The 18480-nt window shown below is 45.5% G+C and overlaps 1 protein-coding gene across 1 annotated transcript in view; it reads right to left on the reverse strand.

Moving 5' to 3' along the window:
• PLPP3 (phospholipid phosphatase 3) overlaps nt 1-18480 on the reverse strand; it is an 83230-nt gene that overhangs the window by 30683 nt on the left and 34067 nt on the right. The window contains exon 2 of the mRNA XM_045064590.1: nt 11296-11453. Within this exon, the coding sequence (XP_044920525.1) occupies nt 11296-11453 (158 nt within the window). The remainder of the gene's footprint in view (nt 1-11295; nt 11454-18480) is intronic.

The raw sequence follows: 18480 nt of genomic DNA on the forward strand, positions 1-18480 counted from the left end.
TCACAAGAAGGCACCCGTACCACAGATTCTTAGCGCATGGGCGGGGGGGGGGGGGAATCAAGTACAGCTTCTACTGACTGTGCATTGCTTGTGCACCATTGTAAAGTCGTAATTCAAACCATCGTAAACTGGGCATCAGCTGTATTTCTATCGTTATTAAAAACAATTTCCACTGCAGAACAGCAATGGAGTATTTTCAAGGACAGGAACGGGCTGAAGCCATTTAGCAGACACATGACTCCAGGACCACATGGCCTTCTGGGGCAGCCCTGACAGATCTCGCAGTTAATGAGCAACAAATTATGTATTTTCTCTATCCCCTTGTACAGAAGGGTCGGGGAGTCGACAACACGGCCATAAATCATCATTATGAACCAGCCGGACTTGGCTTCTTGTAATCCTAACCCTTAAAAGACCATTGAAGGAGATTCGGGCTGGGAGAGCCGGGCAAACACCTCACCTCTGCCGAAGAGGCAAAAGCTTAAATTGTTCTCTGACACGTTACACACCTAATGCTGGAGTTCCAGATTGACTGCTTTCGGACCTTATTCATCCCTCATAATGTTTTTATTCCTGGGTCATAAAATCAGTTCTTCCTTCCCCCTATGAAGGCTAGGGCTCCACCCAGGACTCCAACCCCTGGAGCCCGCATTTCTGCTTCAGTCAGCAAAGTTGTGATATGTAAATTTCGCTGCCCAGAAGGATGCCTTCAATGTTGATCCCTTTCTGAAGGAGCAAGCAACAGATTCAGGGGGATGGCAAGCTGCCACGCAGCAGAGGAGAGTTCTCCCCTACCTGCCTTTCAAAGCACTTGGCACAGAATCTGGAAACTAATAAAGTAGGAAAGCACTGCAATTAAGCTACGAGGGGACAGAAAAGGGATCTTAACTTGCCTGACAACGGTAACGGTTTGTCCCCAGTTCCAGAGCATGCCTCTCTGCCTATCCTCTCGGCTGTCAAAGAGCTTGATGGCCCACATGTTCACAAGTATCAAAGTGTTCCAGAGAGGAAATTTGGAGAACATTAACTTTTTGGAAAAGAGAGAGCATGCGGTGGTCAAAGAGGCACTGACTTTGGAGCCAGAAAATCCTTAGTCTGAAGCCCATTTCTTACCTTAGGCAAGTGTCTTCACCTCTCTGGGCTTAGGTCTTCTCATCGATAAAAGTAAGATATAAATCATCCACCTGGTGGGATTGCCAAGGGATGCAAGCAGGTGATATGCCAAATGGGGGCCATTTGGCTGGCCCCCAGCAGATGACCCCTCCAAAAGTTAATTTTTTTCTCTTTCCCTCAGAGAAGAGGAAATAAAAAATCAACACATACTTGTAGAAAATATCTTTTCTAAGCTCCTTCCAAAAGCTCCTTAGAAATGAACATTCCAAATCGAAGAGTTTGGAAGTACCACCCCTCCAGAGTAGAACCAGAAGATATGTGTACCGATACGTTGGTTTTGACCACTGTGCCTACAGGATGTCTTTCTCAGAGGAGCTAAGCAGAAGAGAAGCCTAAACCCCAGGCAAGCAAGGGCAGGCCTATAGTACTGTTTAGGTCACTTGTCACATTCCTCTCTATAAATGACCCCAAGAAAAGTTAAGACTTGTGGACAGTGTCCCAACAATCCATCTTCAAGAGACTTTAGAGTTCCAAGAACAAACATCCCTATTTTCTGATCTGCTTGAATAATAGTATTTGCAGAGTGTTTTACTACTTACAAAGCATTTTCACATCTGCTGCACTATCTGCTTCTCACAACACCCTAGGAATTACTCAATTCTTGTCACCACTTTAAAAGTCAGTATAGGGGAGACCAGAGAGGCCAGTGAATCAGGCTTGGTCAGAAATTCGGCGATAGCAGGGCTGCAGCCGCAGCATGGACCCCACTCCAGTTCCTGTGCCCTGTCCCACGGCACGAAGGCAGCTTTCTGTGTGAAGTCCGAGCAGGCAGCATGATCTGAGTTTCTGGGGAGACGGATGCTCCTGGAGCATGTGGTATGGTCACTTACTCATCAGGCACTTGCGCACCTCAGCCCCTGTGAGCCACAGTGCACCAAGCTGTTCTTTCACATCTTGGTTGTGTGCATGAATGAACTTCTTTCTGTACAGAACTTTGGAGTACAGAACAGAATCATTCATTCAACAAACACTGGGCTCTCAGTCCTAAGAGAAAGGGAAACGTATTTGGGTCCTGCTGCTACAGATGGGGACGGTAGCTGCATTTTCTCCGAAGCTGAATGCTCCATCTCGTACAACAAGATGTAGCACCTTTCGTGACTAGAAAGAACTGATGAGAAATTTCATCCTCGCTTCTTCTCCCGCTTGATCGTCTTCAGCGTTTTGGCAAGAGATCGGTGCAGTGCGGACTGGGAAAGGCAAGCAGGACAGAGCTCTGCGCAAGGCCACCGGTGGAGTCTCTGGGCCCCGTGGGTAAGTCAAAACTCCAAAATCCAGCATAGAGACAGCAAAGAGGCCAGAGAGAGGCCCAGAAGCTAGTGTTTGCAGAGTGTTTTGGGCAGCACCACTCAGTGGTGGCTGCCCAAAGCCCAGACACTTTATGAAGAAGGCATTCTGAAGGATGAAGCATCATTATTTCCCCAAAGGTCGGGACTTAGAGCCACGGTTCTCCTACATGACTAGGCCTGCCTATCTGTGCAAGGAGCTTCAGGATGGGTTTTCTGTACCACCTCCTGGGGCCCATCTCTTACTCTGTTTTGACACCGAATTCCCTAAGCTTCCTGAATAATGCACCACAGTGCTTTTCTTCCTATGTCTCAAATACCTATCTCCTTGCCTTTCTGCTGTGATCTCTGCTGCTTCAGCAGTTTGAATTATTACCTCTGGGAAGACGACTACCCAAAGGGCATCTCTCTCTCTCTCTCTCATTTCAGCTTACCCCTTATACCAGTCAGCCCTCTACCGATCTTCTGCCAAATCTCCCAACTAGCATCACGGATCACATTAGGATGTCAACCCAACCCAGTCTCACATCACGCTCATTTCAACTTCTGTCCCAAACCTCACGGCTCTTCCCTTCATCTCTGTTCGAGTCACCACCATACAACTGCAAAGACATGACCCTGTAGGCCTCCTTATCTCACTGCCATCCACATGTGGTCACCCTGCTTCTGCAAGCTGCCTCCTGTCCATCTCCTCCCTCCTCCCCTTGCATCACCCCCACCGTGGTTCAGGTCTCATCCTCACCTTAGCTGCAAAACTGATGAAGCTGGCTTCAAATACTTCCATCAGTCTCCAGCCCACTAATTTGGGTAAAAACTCCTTGACATTCAAGGCATTTCACCATCTTGCTGTGTTCTCTTTATCTTTTATCTCTATCTACTTACTCCCAGATACTCTATTTTTCCAGCTGAACAGGTCTGCTTTATAGTCCCTGAAAATACTCCATTGTTTCAGCTTCTCATCCCTGAAGCAATCCCTTCTGCCTGGAAGCATCTCTGATGAAAGTCCTTCAAAGTAGAGCTCTAGTGTCAACTCACAGATGGGGTTAGAGTTCTGGCTTTTAATTTCAAGGTCTTGGATGATTGAGCACTATAACTCTTGTTCCCTTATGTGTAAAAAAGGCGATGACACCAGTACCAAGAGCTCCAGGGTCATTGTGATAATTAAGTAGGACTATTGCTCAATGGATGATGATGGTGGCAATGATGATGAAGTCTTCAGCAACGAAAATAGCCTCAGTCATCTTCCTCTGAATTCCCATAGCAGCACTTTATTTATACCTCACACCATCTACTGCCTTTGGTCTCCTTTGTCCTTGAAGGTCTCGGCTCTGGGGCCCACCACCAGCAGAGAGTGCTCTGGCTCTCCTCATGTTCTCTGATCAACTTCTCAGTCTTCCTGAGAGTAATAGTGCAGTTGGTCTTCTCCTTGCCTGGCTTCCCCTTTAAACCACCAGCTCCTAGTTTTATATCTGCGTCTTAATATAAGCTGTAGGCCGAGTTGTCTACCACAATGTTTCCTTACTCTAAGGGCAATCTCACCGAGCATCCACCTATAGCTGGCCACTGCCTTCTGCAAAGCCACTTCATACAAAACCCTACTGCACACCGTTGGTCTTAGGATCTTAGGCGATCATCTGCACAGTGGTCATGTAGACCTCCTCCATACACTGAGCTCTCCAAGCAAGCCCGGAAATGACACAGTTTTATAGCTCATGAAATAAAAAGCACTCTGCATAGTACCTAGCACAGAGCAGGCCTTCAATAAATGTCAGTCCAAGCACTGGGCTTTGAAGCCAGAGAGAGACTGGGGTTTTAATTCCTGTTCCCTCATTCACTACACTGAGAGTAACCTTGCACTAGCGGCCTCTACCTTGGAAGCCTCCTATCCTGCCTTATTTATAAAAAGGGGTAAATAATACCTATGTCACCTAACTGTTTAAGAGGATTTAAGATAAGGCCTTAGTCTCTCCCCACCACCCCAACATTAGATCACTTATAAATGTTATCAGATTTCCCACTCCATCCCCTAATGCACAGACTCACAGAATGGATTTCTCAGCCTCCAGAGCATTATCACTTAAAATGGTTAAATTATACCCTAAAGATACAAATGTAGTGATCTGAAGGGGCACATGCACCCAAATGTTTATAGCAGCAATGTCCACAGTAGCCAAACTATGGAAAGAACGTAGATGTCCATCAACAAATGAATGGATAAAGAAGATGTGGTATATATGCAATGGAATACTATGCAGCCATCAAAAGAAATGAAATCTTGCCATCTGTGACGAGGTGGATGGAACTAGAGGGTATTATGCTTAGTGAAATAAGTCAATCAGAGAAAGACAATTATCATATGATCTCCTGATATGAGGAAGTTGAGAGGCAACGTGGGGGGTTTGGGGGGTAGGAAAGGAATAAATGAAACAAGATGGGATTGGGAGGGAGACAAACCATAAGTGACTCTTAATCTCACAAAACAAACTGAGGGTTGCCGGGGAGAGGAGGGCAGGGAGAGGGTTGTTGGGTTATGGACATTGGGGAAGGTATATGCTATGGTGAGTGCTGTGAAGTGTGTAAACCTGGCGATTCACAGACCTGTAGTCCTGGGGCTAATAATACATTGTATATTAATAAAAAAAATAAAAAATTGAAATGGCTAAATTAAAAACCACTTTCATGCTGGATACATTTTCCAAGTAGTCATTAACCCCTAAGAACTACACAGACCTAAGGGAGAACTGCTGGAGCTCTCACGTCTTCCAGGGGCTGGAGAGGGGTGTGTGTGTGTGTGTGTACAAACTAAATCCTAATCCAACGCCTGTGTTTGTTAAATGGCAAATAGATGCCTCCTCCCCCCATCTCCTCAGGGGTAAGAAGGTCTCAGAAGAACTCTGTAGCCATCTGATCAAGGACCCGCACAGTGGAAGGATTCATGGGGCCACTCTCCGTGGGTGGTCCTGGTAATTGCACAGATGTCGTGGACTGTAAACCAGGGGACTGGGTCTCCTACCAAGGCACTGCTGGGCCAGCCCGGCTTCACTGTTTTCAGAGTTGAAAACTCGCCTAACCTTTAATGAGGAGGCAATCTTGGGGAACCTTGTTTTCTTGGCAGTGCTCTCTCAGATAAAGGGGGCTGGGGGCGTGGGGAGGAAGTAATGAAATCCAGATGTGGGCACACTGGGCGCGATCCTGAATAAACAAAACAAGTCTTGGAGGTATTAAGCTCTTCTTCTTGTCTCTCCAGCGAGAAATCTGCACGTCCTACAGAGCATGTTCCCATGTGCATCCTGGGCCATATTTAAGATTTGAGGGAAGAAGATGGCATACTTTTCCCTGCTACACAGGTCCTTTGACATTTCCTGGACTAATTTCTTTTTTTTTTTTTTAATTTTCTGCCCGAAATGTATCGCTTGTGATTTGAGCACCACAGTCTGTGCCTTGCATGAGCAATTCAAAGCCAGACCGGGCCAGTCAGTCCCTGTCCCTCCCTGCTGTGGCTCGCAGGGTAACAGAAGAATAAACAAGTAAACACACAGGACAGTTCCACCCAGTGACTGCAAAGTCCGAGGCTGGCCCAGAGAATCTCTGAGACCTTTGGAAGTTGGGGGAGGAGGCAACCAAGGAATGTTTCCTGGAGAGAGAGATGTCTGCCGGGGGTGGATTGAGTTCCTACCACGGGCAAGGGGGAAAGCCTGGTCTCGGCCTTCTAGGAACCTATTATCTAGCTGGGGAGACAAGACCTGGACACACAGCACATGACCAGGCCAGAAGTATGGAAGGTGCTATTTGCTTAAGCTGCAACTAGGGTAGAGGTGCACCACCAGGTCCCTAGCACCTGCTACCTTGGAGTGCTTGAGAAGTAATTGTGGAAGACAGGCAGGCTTTACCAGGCAGCAGTGGGGCCATTATTTAGGGAGGGGAAAAAAAAAGAAGGGAAAAAAAAGCCTTGCTTTTGAATCAGAGGACCCCTGTTCTGGCCCTGCCACTAATTAGTTATGGGAAAGTCACTTAATATCCTTGATCCCCAGGTGCCTTGGCTGTCACAGTCCACCTCCCAGGATCACCACCAGGTGCAAATCAGGGAATGTGCCCAAAATGTGCACTTTGTTAACTGCAGGATGCTACGGAAATGAAAGGGAGATTCTCGCCAACGGCATGCATAATGGCACTTGATTTGACCTCCAGAAAAACCCTATGGAGCTGGAGAACCACTGTCCCCAATCCACAGAAAAGGAAGGTATAGTTCTTTCCCAAAGGGGTCTGATCATGAATACGCACAAAAGTTAGGACGGGAACCTAAACCAGATGATGCCCAAGTCTGAGCTGTTTCTCTAATGAGCAGTATTATTACAGAAGTCACATTCAACAGGATCTCTGAGGAGGAGTAGAATTCATATGGCCAGAGGGAGGAGGGAGGGGCTGCACCCACGCCTCATCCACGCTTCAACTCCTAGATATTAAGAATCTATATAAACCACTTTCAGGGGCTGACCAAAGCAAGCACAGAGCCCATGTTTATTTGAAATGAATCCTGAGCATTTTTTTCCGTATTAAAATCTTCGCGCATAATGGCTTTCACGGTGTAGCGTAAGGCAAACTGAGAGGAGGCTAGGTAGGGGGTGATACTTGACTGGTTTTGCTCCTAATCTCACTGCTGCTAGAGTCATTAAACCTTTACAAGGCAGGGATAGGAACCACCGCTCTGTGGATTTGGAAAGAATTCCTATTATGCTATAATTCCAGAATCTGAGATACATCTGAAAAAGCAGTCAAAACGACTAGATTTTTCCACATCTCCTGCCATAGAAAGGTGTCTGCTTTCTCTATAATTGCTGACGAACTGTGTGTCCACATCATACTCTGTCTTACACTGGCCCCCCACTCCTTTGCTGTGGGGACACTCACACTGGAGTGAGGGCACCCAAATCAGCCAAGGCTTCTCTTGTTGTTTTAAACAAACTCGAGGTCAGCAGGCAAGAGAAGGCCCGGCCAGCAAGAAGTGGGATGATTAGATTTCCAGCCCTGGGTCCCCCTCTCCCTCCTTGACTGTCATTCACGCCCTCTGATCAGAAGCAGATCCGGGATGGAGCCAGCCAGGATCTAGGGCCAGTCGTAATGGGAAAGTGGGAAATGTGTTGTTGTTGTTGTTGTTGTTGAATTTAGGCCGTATATAGGTTTTCCAGAATTGAGCATACTAAAGTGAATTACTCATTTTTCCTCTGAGGTCTCTGCTTCTGCTTGTTTCTACGAGGACTCAAGTACTTAATGGCAGGTAAGTAGGTAAGCAGACCTCACGATGGGCCCACAACTCACACACGCCTCCGACTGAAAAGCGGACGTAGCTGGATCTGGAGGTCAAGCCCTCTTGCAAAGAGCACTGGAGGGAGTCAAGAGATCTGGGTTTTAGTGAATTAACTACAAGGAAAGAGTGGGAGACAGGATGGGTCCCAAGGCTGGAGCTCCTTTCCTGACTCTATTTTTATTAGACATGAGGTCTTAGCCAAGTCACTTCACCACTTTTTGACTGTTTACTCATTTGCCAATAAAACAGTTCACATTTATTGAGTACACTATAGATGCCAAGCATGGAATTACTTTACATACATCATCTCCATTTCACAGATGAGCCTACTAAAGCTAAAAGGGGTTAGTTAATTCACTTGCTACACATTCCACAGCAGGAGTTCAGATATGCTCATACCTTTAACCCCTAGGCTAAAGGGAAACCTTGACGATTACCTAGCTACTGGGGCTTCTGGAGGGTGAAATGCTTAAACATGGTTCATAGGTTTCTAGGACACATAATAGCGCTTAACAAAGGACACCAATTATTGTGGTATTTTCTTGCCTGCTTCCCTCCCCCACCCTCTCACCCGTTTGGAACTATAGGAAAGTACTCTCCAAGCCTATTTTGCTGACATCCTACGGGATAAGGAAGCAATGCCCTTGCTCATCCTAGATCCAAGGCCACAGCACATGACTGCCTGTTTCAAGAAAACCCGAGAGGTCAAGGAGCACTTTAATTAAAACACCAATATGACATGAGGAGAAAAGCAAGCCAAACTCAACTCCTTAAAGCAGATCTTTCTCAGAAATGCTGGCCTTTCAAGAGGAAGAAGGGGCTGGTCTTGGCCAACAGCAGGGAAAGGGCTGCTGAGCAGGAGTTTTGCTTAAGGAAGGAAGCCCAGGCGAGAAGCCCAGCCCTTCGAGAAGCGTCTTTAGCACCGTGTCCATCTAACCCAGCACTACAAGGTCCGTTCCCACGAATAATGGCGTTTGAGTCTCACAGCCATTCCCATGAGTGAACACAACACAGATGAGGACAACGAGGGCTGGAGAGAGTGGTGGTTCACCGGGTTCACGTAGCAGTGGGTACCACAGCCTCTGAAGGGTGCCGCTGTCCGCTGCACTGGGCCCAGGAGCTGCCCCACCAAGCAAGCCCATGTTAACTGCATGCAGAGAGAGCAAAGGGCACACAACTCCCCTGTCCTCGTGCTATTCTTATCTTAACCACTCCTGGGTTATAGTCCGCTTCCTAGAAGCCCTCAGTTAACTAATCCTCCAAGTGTCAAAAACACCTGTTCAAACCTTAGTACAAGATACTGTACAATTATTTGCCTGCCGTGACAAACTTCTCTTCCATGAAAAGCCATGCAACTCAACTGCACACGGTCAGTTTGGAGCAATAGTAAAATTAGATCTTATATCTCTCAGTTTCTGAACACAAAGATCCTCAGTCCACCTTTAAGAAACTTCTAGAGTTGCCAAATGGACTGTTTTTATTTTAAAGGTTGGAAAGAATTCTGCTAGTCCCCATCCCCCTCTCCCAATTTCAAACTGTTGATTGTGTGCCTGGTTTACGATGTTATTAAAAAACAAAGAGGGGTCTCAAAGTTTACAACCAACCCCCAGAGTGGGGAAGTCAAAAGAAAAACTTCATGAAATGTGTTTCCGTACCATCAGCAGCATGTGATCCAGAATAGGCAAGAGTAGCCAACTGCCTATCCCTTGGGCAATTGATTTGGAAAGGAGAGCCACTCACAATGTGAAGTCAAGTCTCCAAAATGGAAACAGAGTTATGAAAAAAGCTAGAGATAGGCTAGAGCCCCCAATTATATTTGCTAGAGACATTGAGCATATCATTTAACCCCTTTGAGCTTCCAGTTTTCCATTTGTATAATGGGGATATTAGCACTTAACTCATGTAGAATAGTCTTAACTTTAGCTTCCTTCCTTCTTGGCTTCTAATACAGGCCAAAGATAAGCTTCCAAGTTCTGGCTAATATAAACAGGACTCAAGGAACTGAGAGGAAGGAATTTATGACCTTGGTGGACATGACGCTTGTCCCTTATGCCCACGTGGCTGGGGTTCAAGGGCAGAGATCAGCAGAAAATTCTGGAGGTGGGTCATGGACAGCTGTGAAAATGCAAGACTCATAAATTATGAGACAGATTACCATCAGTTACGCTCCTCACCCCTGCCCTAAATGGACACGTCTAAAACAGGGTGGTGACCTTCCAAGTCAGGCCATACCCCAATTTCCATGATGCGACTGTTGCTCACAATAATTTTAGACTTGGTTCCAAAGTCCGTGGCTCATTTTTGCATCCTCAATGAGGACTTCATCCTTTAAGGGAAGACCTGTATGTTTATGCTTGCACCTGAGTAACCTATTCTGCAATTGGGAGTTTGCAAACTATTTCAGTATTCATGACCTCTTTTACTGTTCATCACAATACTATGAAGCAAGATGGTCATCTCTGGTTTTAAGGATGTACGGCTTGTTAGCAGAATGCCAGGTCTAGAACCTCGGTCTCTCTATTCCAAGTGCCATTTTATCTTCACTTTTCCACCACCATCCCCGGGTGTGAGAAGTGAATGATATGCCAGAGAACATCAGTGGCATAACCACTGTTACAGCAGCACAGCCATGGTGTGAACAAAGCCCAGAAAATGCCTGTGACATCTGATGGCATCCCCCTCTCTCTGGGGCTCAGTGTCAGGGCTCAGAGCTCAGACTCTGGGCTAAGGGGCAGCTGGGTTCAATTCCTGACTCTGCAGCTCCAAGTGAACTTGGGCAAATTATTTTTACTCTTGCAGACCTCAGTATCTCAATTTGTAGAAGAAAGATAAGAACAGAATCTAGAGGGACACCTGGGTGGCTCAGTAGGTTAAAGCCTCTGCCTTCAACTCGGGTCATGATCCCAGGGTCCCGGGATAGAGCCCCATATCGGGCTCTCTGTTCAGCAGGGAGCCTGCTTCCCCCCCTCTCTCTCTGCCTGCCTCTCTGCCTACTTGTGATCTCTGTCTGTCAAATAAATAAAGTCTTTAAAAAAAAAAAAAAAAAAAAGAACAGTATCTAGACTTTACCAGATGGTTGTGAGGATCAGGCAAAGTATTTTAGGGCGGGGGGCTTTGTGTACTTTCATGACACTTTTAGTATATACATGCATATAGAAATTATACTTCTGGTGTATTCATGTATACATATATATTTAGTATTTGAAAATACTTTTCTTAAAGTATTTCTTAAATGATTTTTCTTTATTTTTTAGAGAGAGAGAGCACAAGCTGGGAGAGGGGCAGTCCTGCAAGGAGCCCAATGTGGGACTTGATCCCAGGTCCCTGGTATCATGACCTGACACAAAGGCATCTGCTTCACCAACTGAGCTACCCAGGTGCCCCTGAAAATACTTTAAGTAACAGTAATAATGTAAATAAACAATATTAATAACATGAAATTCTACTTGATCTGCCAACTGTGCTGGCTTGGATTTTCTGAAACGGGATCCAGGGGCAGTGAGTGGAGTTGAGCACAGTGGCCCGGATGCTTACCGCAAGGATGGCGATGACGATCCCCACAGCGCAGAGCACGGCATCGTTTATCGTCTCACCGGTTTTCAGAGGATACTTGATGCTCTCATCATTGCAGTAAAACCCTCGGTGGTAAGGTTTGATGGTGCTTGTCTCAATGATGAGGAAGGGCAGGCCAGCTGCTCAAGATGGAACCACCATATGGACCAGAAGAAAAAAAAAGAGGAAGGGGGGGAAAGGGAAAACATCAATGAAAGGAGGCCAAAGAAACACCACCAAATAAGAACATTGACAGTGACAGTAATTCCTTGCATTTGTAGTGATATGTATGGGCCACAGAGAGTGTTCAGTACATGTACGCACTTTCCTTCCTGGTCAGCCCCAAGAGGAGCATCCAAGGGTACTGTGGGAGGCAGTGGAAGAGCCAGGGCAGCAGCTTTCCCCCTGTGGCAAAATACCCTCCTAAAATTTAAGCCCAGTTTGTAATATTGACCAACGGAGCCTCAAGTCTAATGACGTCTCATTCATCAAGAGGGTTAGTAGTCACCATACCCTCTTAGAGAAGCTCCTCCCAGGGCTCTGCTGCTTGGAGCAGAGGAAGGCCTTGGAGTCACAGAACCTGAATTTGAATCTCAGATCCATCACTTCCTAGCAATGTGACCTTTGGTTCTAATTCCACTTTCCAGAGCCTCAGTTTCCTCGCAAATGAGTTGTGGGGACTTAAAGAGAATGAAGCCCACAGAACTCCTAGCATGGTGCCTGGCACTTAGTAGCTGCTCAGTGGGGCCCTTTTCAACCTCTTTCTTCCACTGAAGAGTCACTAAGAAGACTAAGTGAGCTGAGTGGGGCCCTGCTGCCCACAGTCCTGGAGCAGAGCCCAAGGGCATCCGGGAGCACTGGGCCGCCCTGGCAGCTGCTGCTGGTTTATCAGTGTTAGCTTAGATGCCATTCTCTTAAAGGTCATGGCAAATGGATTCCATCACCTGCCAGGAAAAGCTCTTCATAACTCTGAAGCAAAAAGCGAAGGCCTACAGTATCTCTTGCCTGGTCACTGCAATGTCCTCCACATCACTCTCCTGGTTTTCACTGACTCTCACATGTACCTACCAGTTCACTTCCTGACCACAAGCACATCAGTGCCTTGCTTAAGTCACTTTGATGGCTCTCCATTGCACAGGACAAGATAAAGTCCCTAAATATGACCTCGGGGTTTCCCTGTGACCTGGACCTCCTCTCTCTTGCCTCACGGTCTGCTGCCTTCCTGGACATGGCCTCCAAGGAGACAGTACACAGAGACTGTGTTTTTTTCATACTCTTCTCTCCGACTAGAAAACCTCTCCTTCCCCTACCACCCAAGTTCAACACCAAACCACCATGCTACTTCACAAAGTCAAAGGTGAGCCACTAAATGTTAGAGGACTGGGGAAGACCAAGAAAAGTATCTTATTAATAGCCAGCAGTGACGGAACAGCAACACCAGCAACATGGAAGGTATTTTATATCCATTTTTGCACTGAATCTTCCAACAATCTGAAGAGGTCAAGTTAAATTATTTAAGCACACATCATTCATTTTCAAGTGAAGAAAACAGAGACGGGGGTGCCTGGGTGGCTCAGTGGGTTAAGCTGCTGCCTTTAGCTCGGGTCATGATCTCAGGGTCCTGGGATCGATTCCCGCATCGGGCTCTCTGCTCGGCGGGGAGCCTGCTTCCCTCTCTCTCTCTCTCTGCCTGCCTCTCCATCTACTCGTGATTTCTCTCTGTCAAATAAATAAATAATAATAAAAAAAAAGAAAACAGAGATGAAGAATATTTAGCTCATTCAGAGTCTCTTAGTCTACCCCCAAATGCCCGGATCCCCCAATTTAACTTTGCAAATTGGTTTCATCCAACTGTGAATTTCATTAGCTGAAAAAACCCAAGATAAGAGGTTGTTGAAAAGATAAAATTCCATTTCCATGTTTCTCAAAAAGGAATTAAATTCACGTCACATTGCTCGCAGCCCCAGACCGCCTCTTTAAAAAAAAAAAAAAAATGTACCATGAACTCCACAATTTTTCAATTACTTTGGTCCAGCCCAGCAGCGATAAAAACGCTCACTTTCTAAAAAGTGTATTTATGTATCACTGTGCATACACACATGGATTTATTTGGTTTTATTCTTCGGATTTATTTGAATTCTACGGCTATTTATTTTGTGACCCCTAACTGCTTCCTGCTAGAACAACAATTTACTTTATCAAATTCATACTGGTGCTTTGAAAAGAAAGAAACAGCGACACACCACAGCATTGTGCCTGACCTTCTCAAAGTAAACACAGAGGGGCCCTGGAAGCCAGTAACCATTAGCTCTTGAGACTGTCTCTGCAAAGGAGGGAAGCAGGCCAGGGGAGGCAGCTGGGAAACGTGGTGGCACTGAAATTGACAAGAGTATGCAGCCAATCTTTGCAGGTAGAAGGGCTGAGAGGGAAAAAAAAAATATCACATAGGCCCGAACCATCTTCATTCTACTATTGCACGTTTTGAACTGTGGCCAAGTTGGCCATGAAAAGTAGCCGAGGAGCCAGCAGTATGATATTAATAGTCCGCTTTTAAAGTTCCACACGTCGTGATAAAACGTTGAGCTCTGTGTCTGAGCCCAGCCGCAGCCTCCGTGGTGCCTGGGAGCCAATGCGTTGCTAATAAACTCAGGAAGGGAGCAGACCCCCGAGTGCCTTACATTTGTGCTATGCTCTGAAGCCCCGGCTTCTATTTTTAATAGTGTTCACATGATAGGCCTGTAAAACATATGTTTCTAAGGACAATAAAACACATATAAAAGAGCTGTGGAGTTAGACAGAACTGGGTTAATGATCTCAACTCGGCTCCCTGTTACTTAAGTGAGTTATTCCCATCTTCCCCAACGCCCTTCTCATCTATGCAATGTGAAGAACGAGATCCAGTGTGGGGGCGGGGATGATAGCACACGGGTCCATTCATTCATTCAGCAGACTTTTATTCCATCTTCACTGTGTACCTGAAGTACAAGGAATATGGAGATGATATAAAACCTGTCCTCAGGGAGCTTACCATCTAGCAGGGGAAGATGGAATGGAAGGAAATCAGCACAGGAAGTGGCTTTAGTGAAAAGAAACCGAGCAACAGCACTGGGTAAGTCAGCACGGCATCAGGGCGCTCACTATGGACACTGAGGAGATGTTAAAAGGACGAAGTAGAGGAGCAACCCCACAGAGAGGGCTAGTGAAGAAAATCTGTTTATTCTGTTCCTTTGGCTTCTCTTAGCCTGGGAGCAATCCAAATCCTTTCTCTTCCTCCTTTGCCTGAGGCTTGGGGAGTTTCCGGTTCTGATTATATGGATGAGGACCACAGCCAGACAAGAAGCTGGATCTGAGTGGGTTCTGTTTATTTTCTTGAAAGGCATGGAGATAGCATTTAGAAAACCCAATGGCTTTTTCTGTCTTCCCTACAAACTTGTGGTATGACTGGTGGTGTTGGTGGGGGGTGGGGGGGTTGCCAGTCAAGTCTTGACTTTGCTCCAGAAAAGAGTAACCTCAGATTGCCTTCATTTGATGGAAAAAGCATAAACATTTTCTCAATAGGGCAGCTAGTCCTCAAGAGACATAACACCATGCCTTGTCTCTCCAGGACACAGGGAGAAGGCTGTTCTTTTTGACAGCAGGATCTCCATTTCCAACACTGGCACCATCTTTACTGCCAACTACTATAGTCCCCGATCCCTTCATTTCAAGAAAATTCCCAGTGCTAGTGCCTGGGAATCTAGAGGTGAATCTCATAGAACCTGTCCTCGAGAGGCTCATGGTATTTTAAGAAAATTACAAAAACAAGTGCACTAAGATATTTTGAAATGTAAGAACTGTACAGAGTACATGTAGTGCCCAAAAGACTGCCATACCAGGAACACCAAAGATGGCCGACAGAGGATGGAAGGCTTGAGGGAACCCTTATGTGAATAGGAGGACTTTCAGATCCAGGGACTAAGTACACTCAAGAAATTCAATGTAGTTTAGTGATTTCAATAAGGCAGTTACCCAAACATATGGCTGTTACGAGAATATGATTTTAAATCTGGCTACAGAGCAGGGAAGAGACGCACCAGTAGACAACGAAAGGAAGAAAGGGAAAGCTAGCACAGAACACAATGATAGAAGCCAACATTTATTAAACAGCTATGTGCCCAAACTGGGCTGAGGAACCCCACACGAATGTCTGTCGTTTGACGAACCTGGATGCCTATTATGTTCTCAGCACTGACCCAGCCACTGTGCTAAGGAAAGTCCCAACCTTCAAGCCACCCAAGGGCTAATGGGAGAAGAGTCATAACAATGAATGCATTCAGTCACCCCAAGATTCAAAGGTATTAAAGTTGACTTAACAGAGATACTAGGACTTTTGGGTGCTTTCTAAAGTCAGTGAGTTTAAAACAAAGAAGGAAGCCCCTGTGAGTATTGATAAATTAGCTACAGCTCAGCAAATTTCATGGCCTTTGAAGAAAAAGATGCTTTCCATGGAAGAGTCAAGGCAATAGCACAGGCGATTATTCACTGAACATTTACCACGTACCGCGCATGGGCTCAGTATCTGATTTAACCAACACTCTGAAGCCAATATCCTGGACTTGAGATTTATCTATAATGAAAGCTAATTACAAGCTTTCTGCAAGGCAAAACCAAACTCTGAGTGTGTGTTTGTGTGCGTGTACATACCATCTGGTGATTCTAGACCCCAATTCAAAGCACTTCTCCTTCTTTTAATCAAGGATCAATTAACTTCCTATACCTCGAGGGACCTCTTGGGATGTGTAGGTTGCAGAGGAGGCGAAATACGAACTCACTGACAAACACTTAATGGGCAGAAAATCAAAGCATGAAGAAAGGCCCCTGTGTTGGGTTCAGGCCTTTGAAACTTCTTGGGCTTTGAAAAACTAACACTTGAGCAGGTTGGGTGGTTTGGGGGTGGGGTGTAAAAAAAACACAGGGTAAGTTTTTGCGGCCCACCCATTGATAAAGTCATGTGGGAAGTGTTACCGAAGTGACCCAACCCCAGAACCCTGCTCCCTTCAGACCCAGCTTCACGTTTGCACAAAATTAAACACAGCCTCCTGCTCTCAAAGTGCTTTTTAGAAAGCCGTGGCGTGTGTCAGGGAAAGAGTGGGGGTAGGAAAGTGAATAAGAAATCTCCACACTTTGCAGGACCCAACTCAGAGCATCAAGGAGAGGCTGCCTGGGCCCCTATAGACCAAAGCCTTCGACTGCCTTTCCCAAAGCTGCCCGGCTTTCTCTTCACCCCATCTGTAGTTACCTTAAAATAAGCAGAGTCCAGGATCTGTGAGAGTAATAATTAAACAAACACCTACCCACAGAAGAACAGTGAGTGTAGAATCCAGATGCGGACGCACTACTTCAATCAGACAGCTAGTAGAAGAACTCCACTACGGTACTTTCGACAACCTACCTACAGCGCAGATTCTACTGCCCTGCTCATTTTACAAATGACAAACTGAGGTTCAGAAAGTTTAAGCAGCTCATCCAAAGGGCAAAGCTGGCAAAGAGTACCAATACAGACAGATGTTAGAAATACAGATGGAAGGCATGGGGCTTCTGATTTCAAACATAGAGTCCAATTAGGAATTAATGTATCTGAACTTCCCTAAGAGCTGTGGCCAGGGTTCCCACATGAGTCAGGTGGTCACTGGGATTTGAACTCAGGTCTGTCTGTCTTTAGGTTCATGTTTTCTTACTCCATGACCTGACCCTCTCTTTCTTTATAAATGTATTCCCTGTTAAAATATGACCAACTGCTTTTTTTTTTTTTTTTTAATCTCTTAAGGCCAGAATGGTCAACCCAACTACTACTTAGAGGTTCAAAATACAAATATTTATGTTGCTTGTAAGTGACAGGGTTTCTATTTAAAGTAATTAATTGCTACTGGTCTTAGAAGTGTGCAAACTTTCTTTGGTTTACGATATTTGTCCAGATTTTTATACTGGACACAATCCAGATGAGACAAAACTAAGTTTATTATGAAGGCGTTTCCCACCTTTGAAACAGGCTGCCATGAAAAACACTTGCTGTTGGCTTGTGTGAACAGGCAATATTCTGGGTCTAGGAGTTTTCTTTGACAAATGCTCATTCTTCAAAACTGGAAAGTCCAGTCCCTTTCTTCACAAAAAGAAGATTGTCAGAACTGAAAGCAACTCCGAGGTAGAAGTGAAGAAATTAGTGGCACCTCTAGTCCTGGTGCCTGGGTTTCCCGTGTCCAAGTCCAGGGCCTGCAGTGGAATTCCACAAACATGTAGGACAGTTCCTGGGTACGGGACACTATTAGGTGCTGGGGACACACAGTATCAAGATCCCGAACCAGTTCTGAGTTTCTCAACTTTGAAAAGTCTCAGGTTCCATGACAAAGGGACACCTGTCTCTAGTCTACTCATGGGTGTCAAAAAGAACTTTGGATAGCCTTTCTTATTGAAAAGTGCTTAAAGAGAAAACATTTTATTCTCCAAAATAATATAGGCTACCTTAAAACTCTTAGCTCTGTCTGGCTTTGGTCTTTTCAGTTGGATTTTGAAAGGGCTGTCAGATCCATCAGAGACTAAAAAATAAACTCGCAACATGGCATGATACAGACCTTTCATGAAGAGAATCCCAGCCCCCTTTTGTGGACATGATAGTTCTAGTAATCTACAGCTACCAGAGCTAATAGGATTTATGTTTCCTCTACTCCAGGTTAAGCTGGATCACCTCCTTCCTCTTTGACCCCTCTTTTAAATAAGGATGTGAGTAAATTTGCATTCATTGGGTACCTACTCTGTGCCAGGAGCTCTGGATATGTCAACTGATATAACTCAAAACAATCCTCTAAAATAATTATTAGGATACAGCCAAAGAATCAAGAGTCAGAGAGATTATATTTCACCACTGTTGATAAGAACAGTGTAACCAGGATACATAATAGAATATGGAGGCCTTTGAAGTTCATTCAGAGATGGGGTTAGCCTTTCTTGCCAAGTACACATAGGAACGAGGTCGGTATGCAGATATTAGCAAAGCTACAAAGCTCTGGAAAAGTGTATGCTGACCTGGGACAAGGATAAAAGGCAAGGCTCTTCCTTAGATGCTGAGATGGATTTATACTGATCCACTACTCTCCTGCCTCCAGTCTCCCTGATGACCCAAATGTGTTTACT

The sequence above is a fragment of the Mustela putorius genome, unplaced genomic scaffold (assembly GCF_011764305.1).
Source record: "Mustela putorius furo isolate JIRA1106 unplaced genomic scaffold, ASM1176430v1.1 tig00003853_pilon_pilon_pilon, whole genome shotgun sequence".
NCBI classification, from domain to species: domain Eukaryota; kingdom Metazoa; phylum Chordata; class Mammalia; order Carnivora; family Mustelidae; genus Mustela; species Mustela putorius.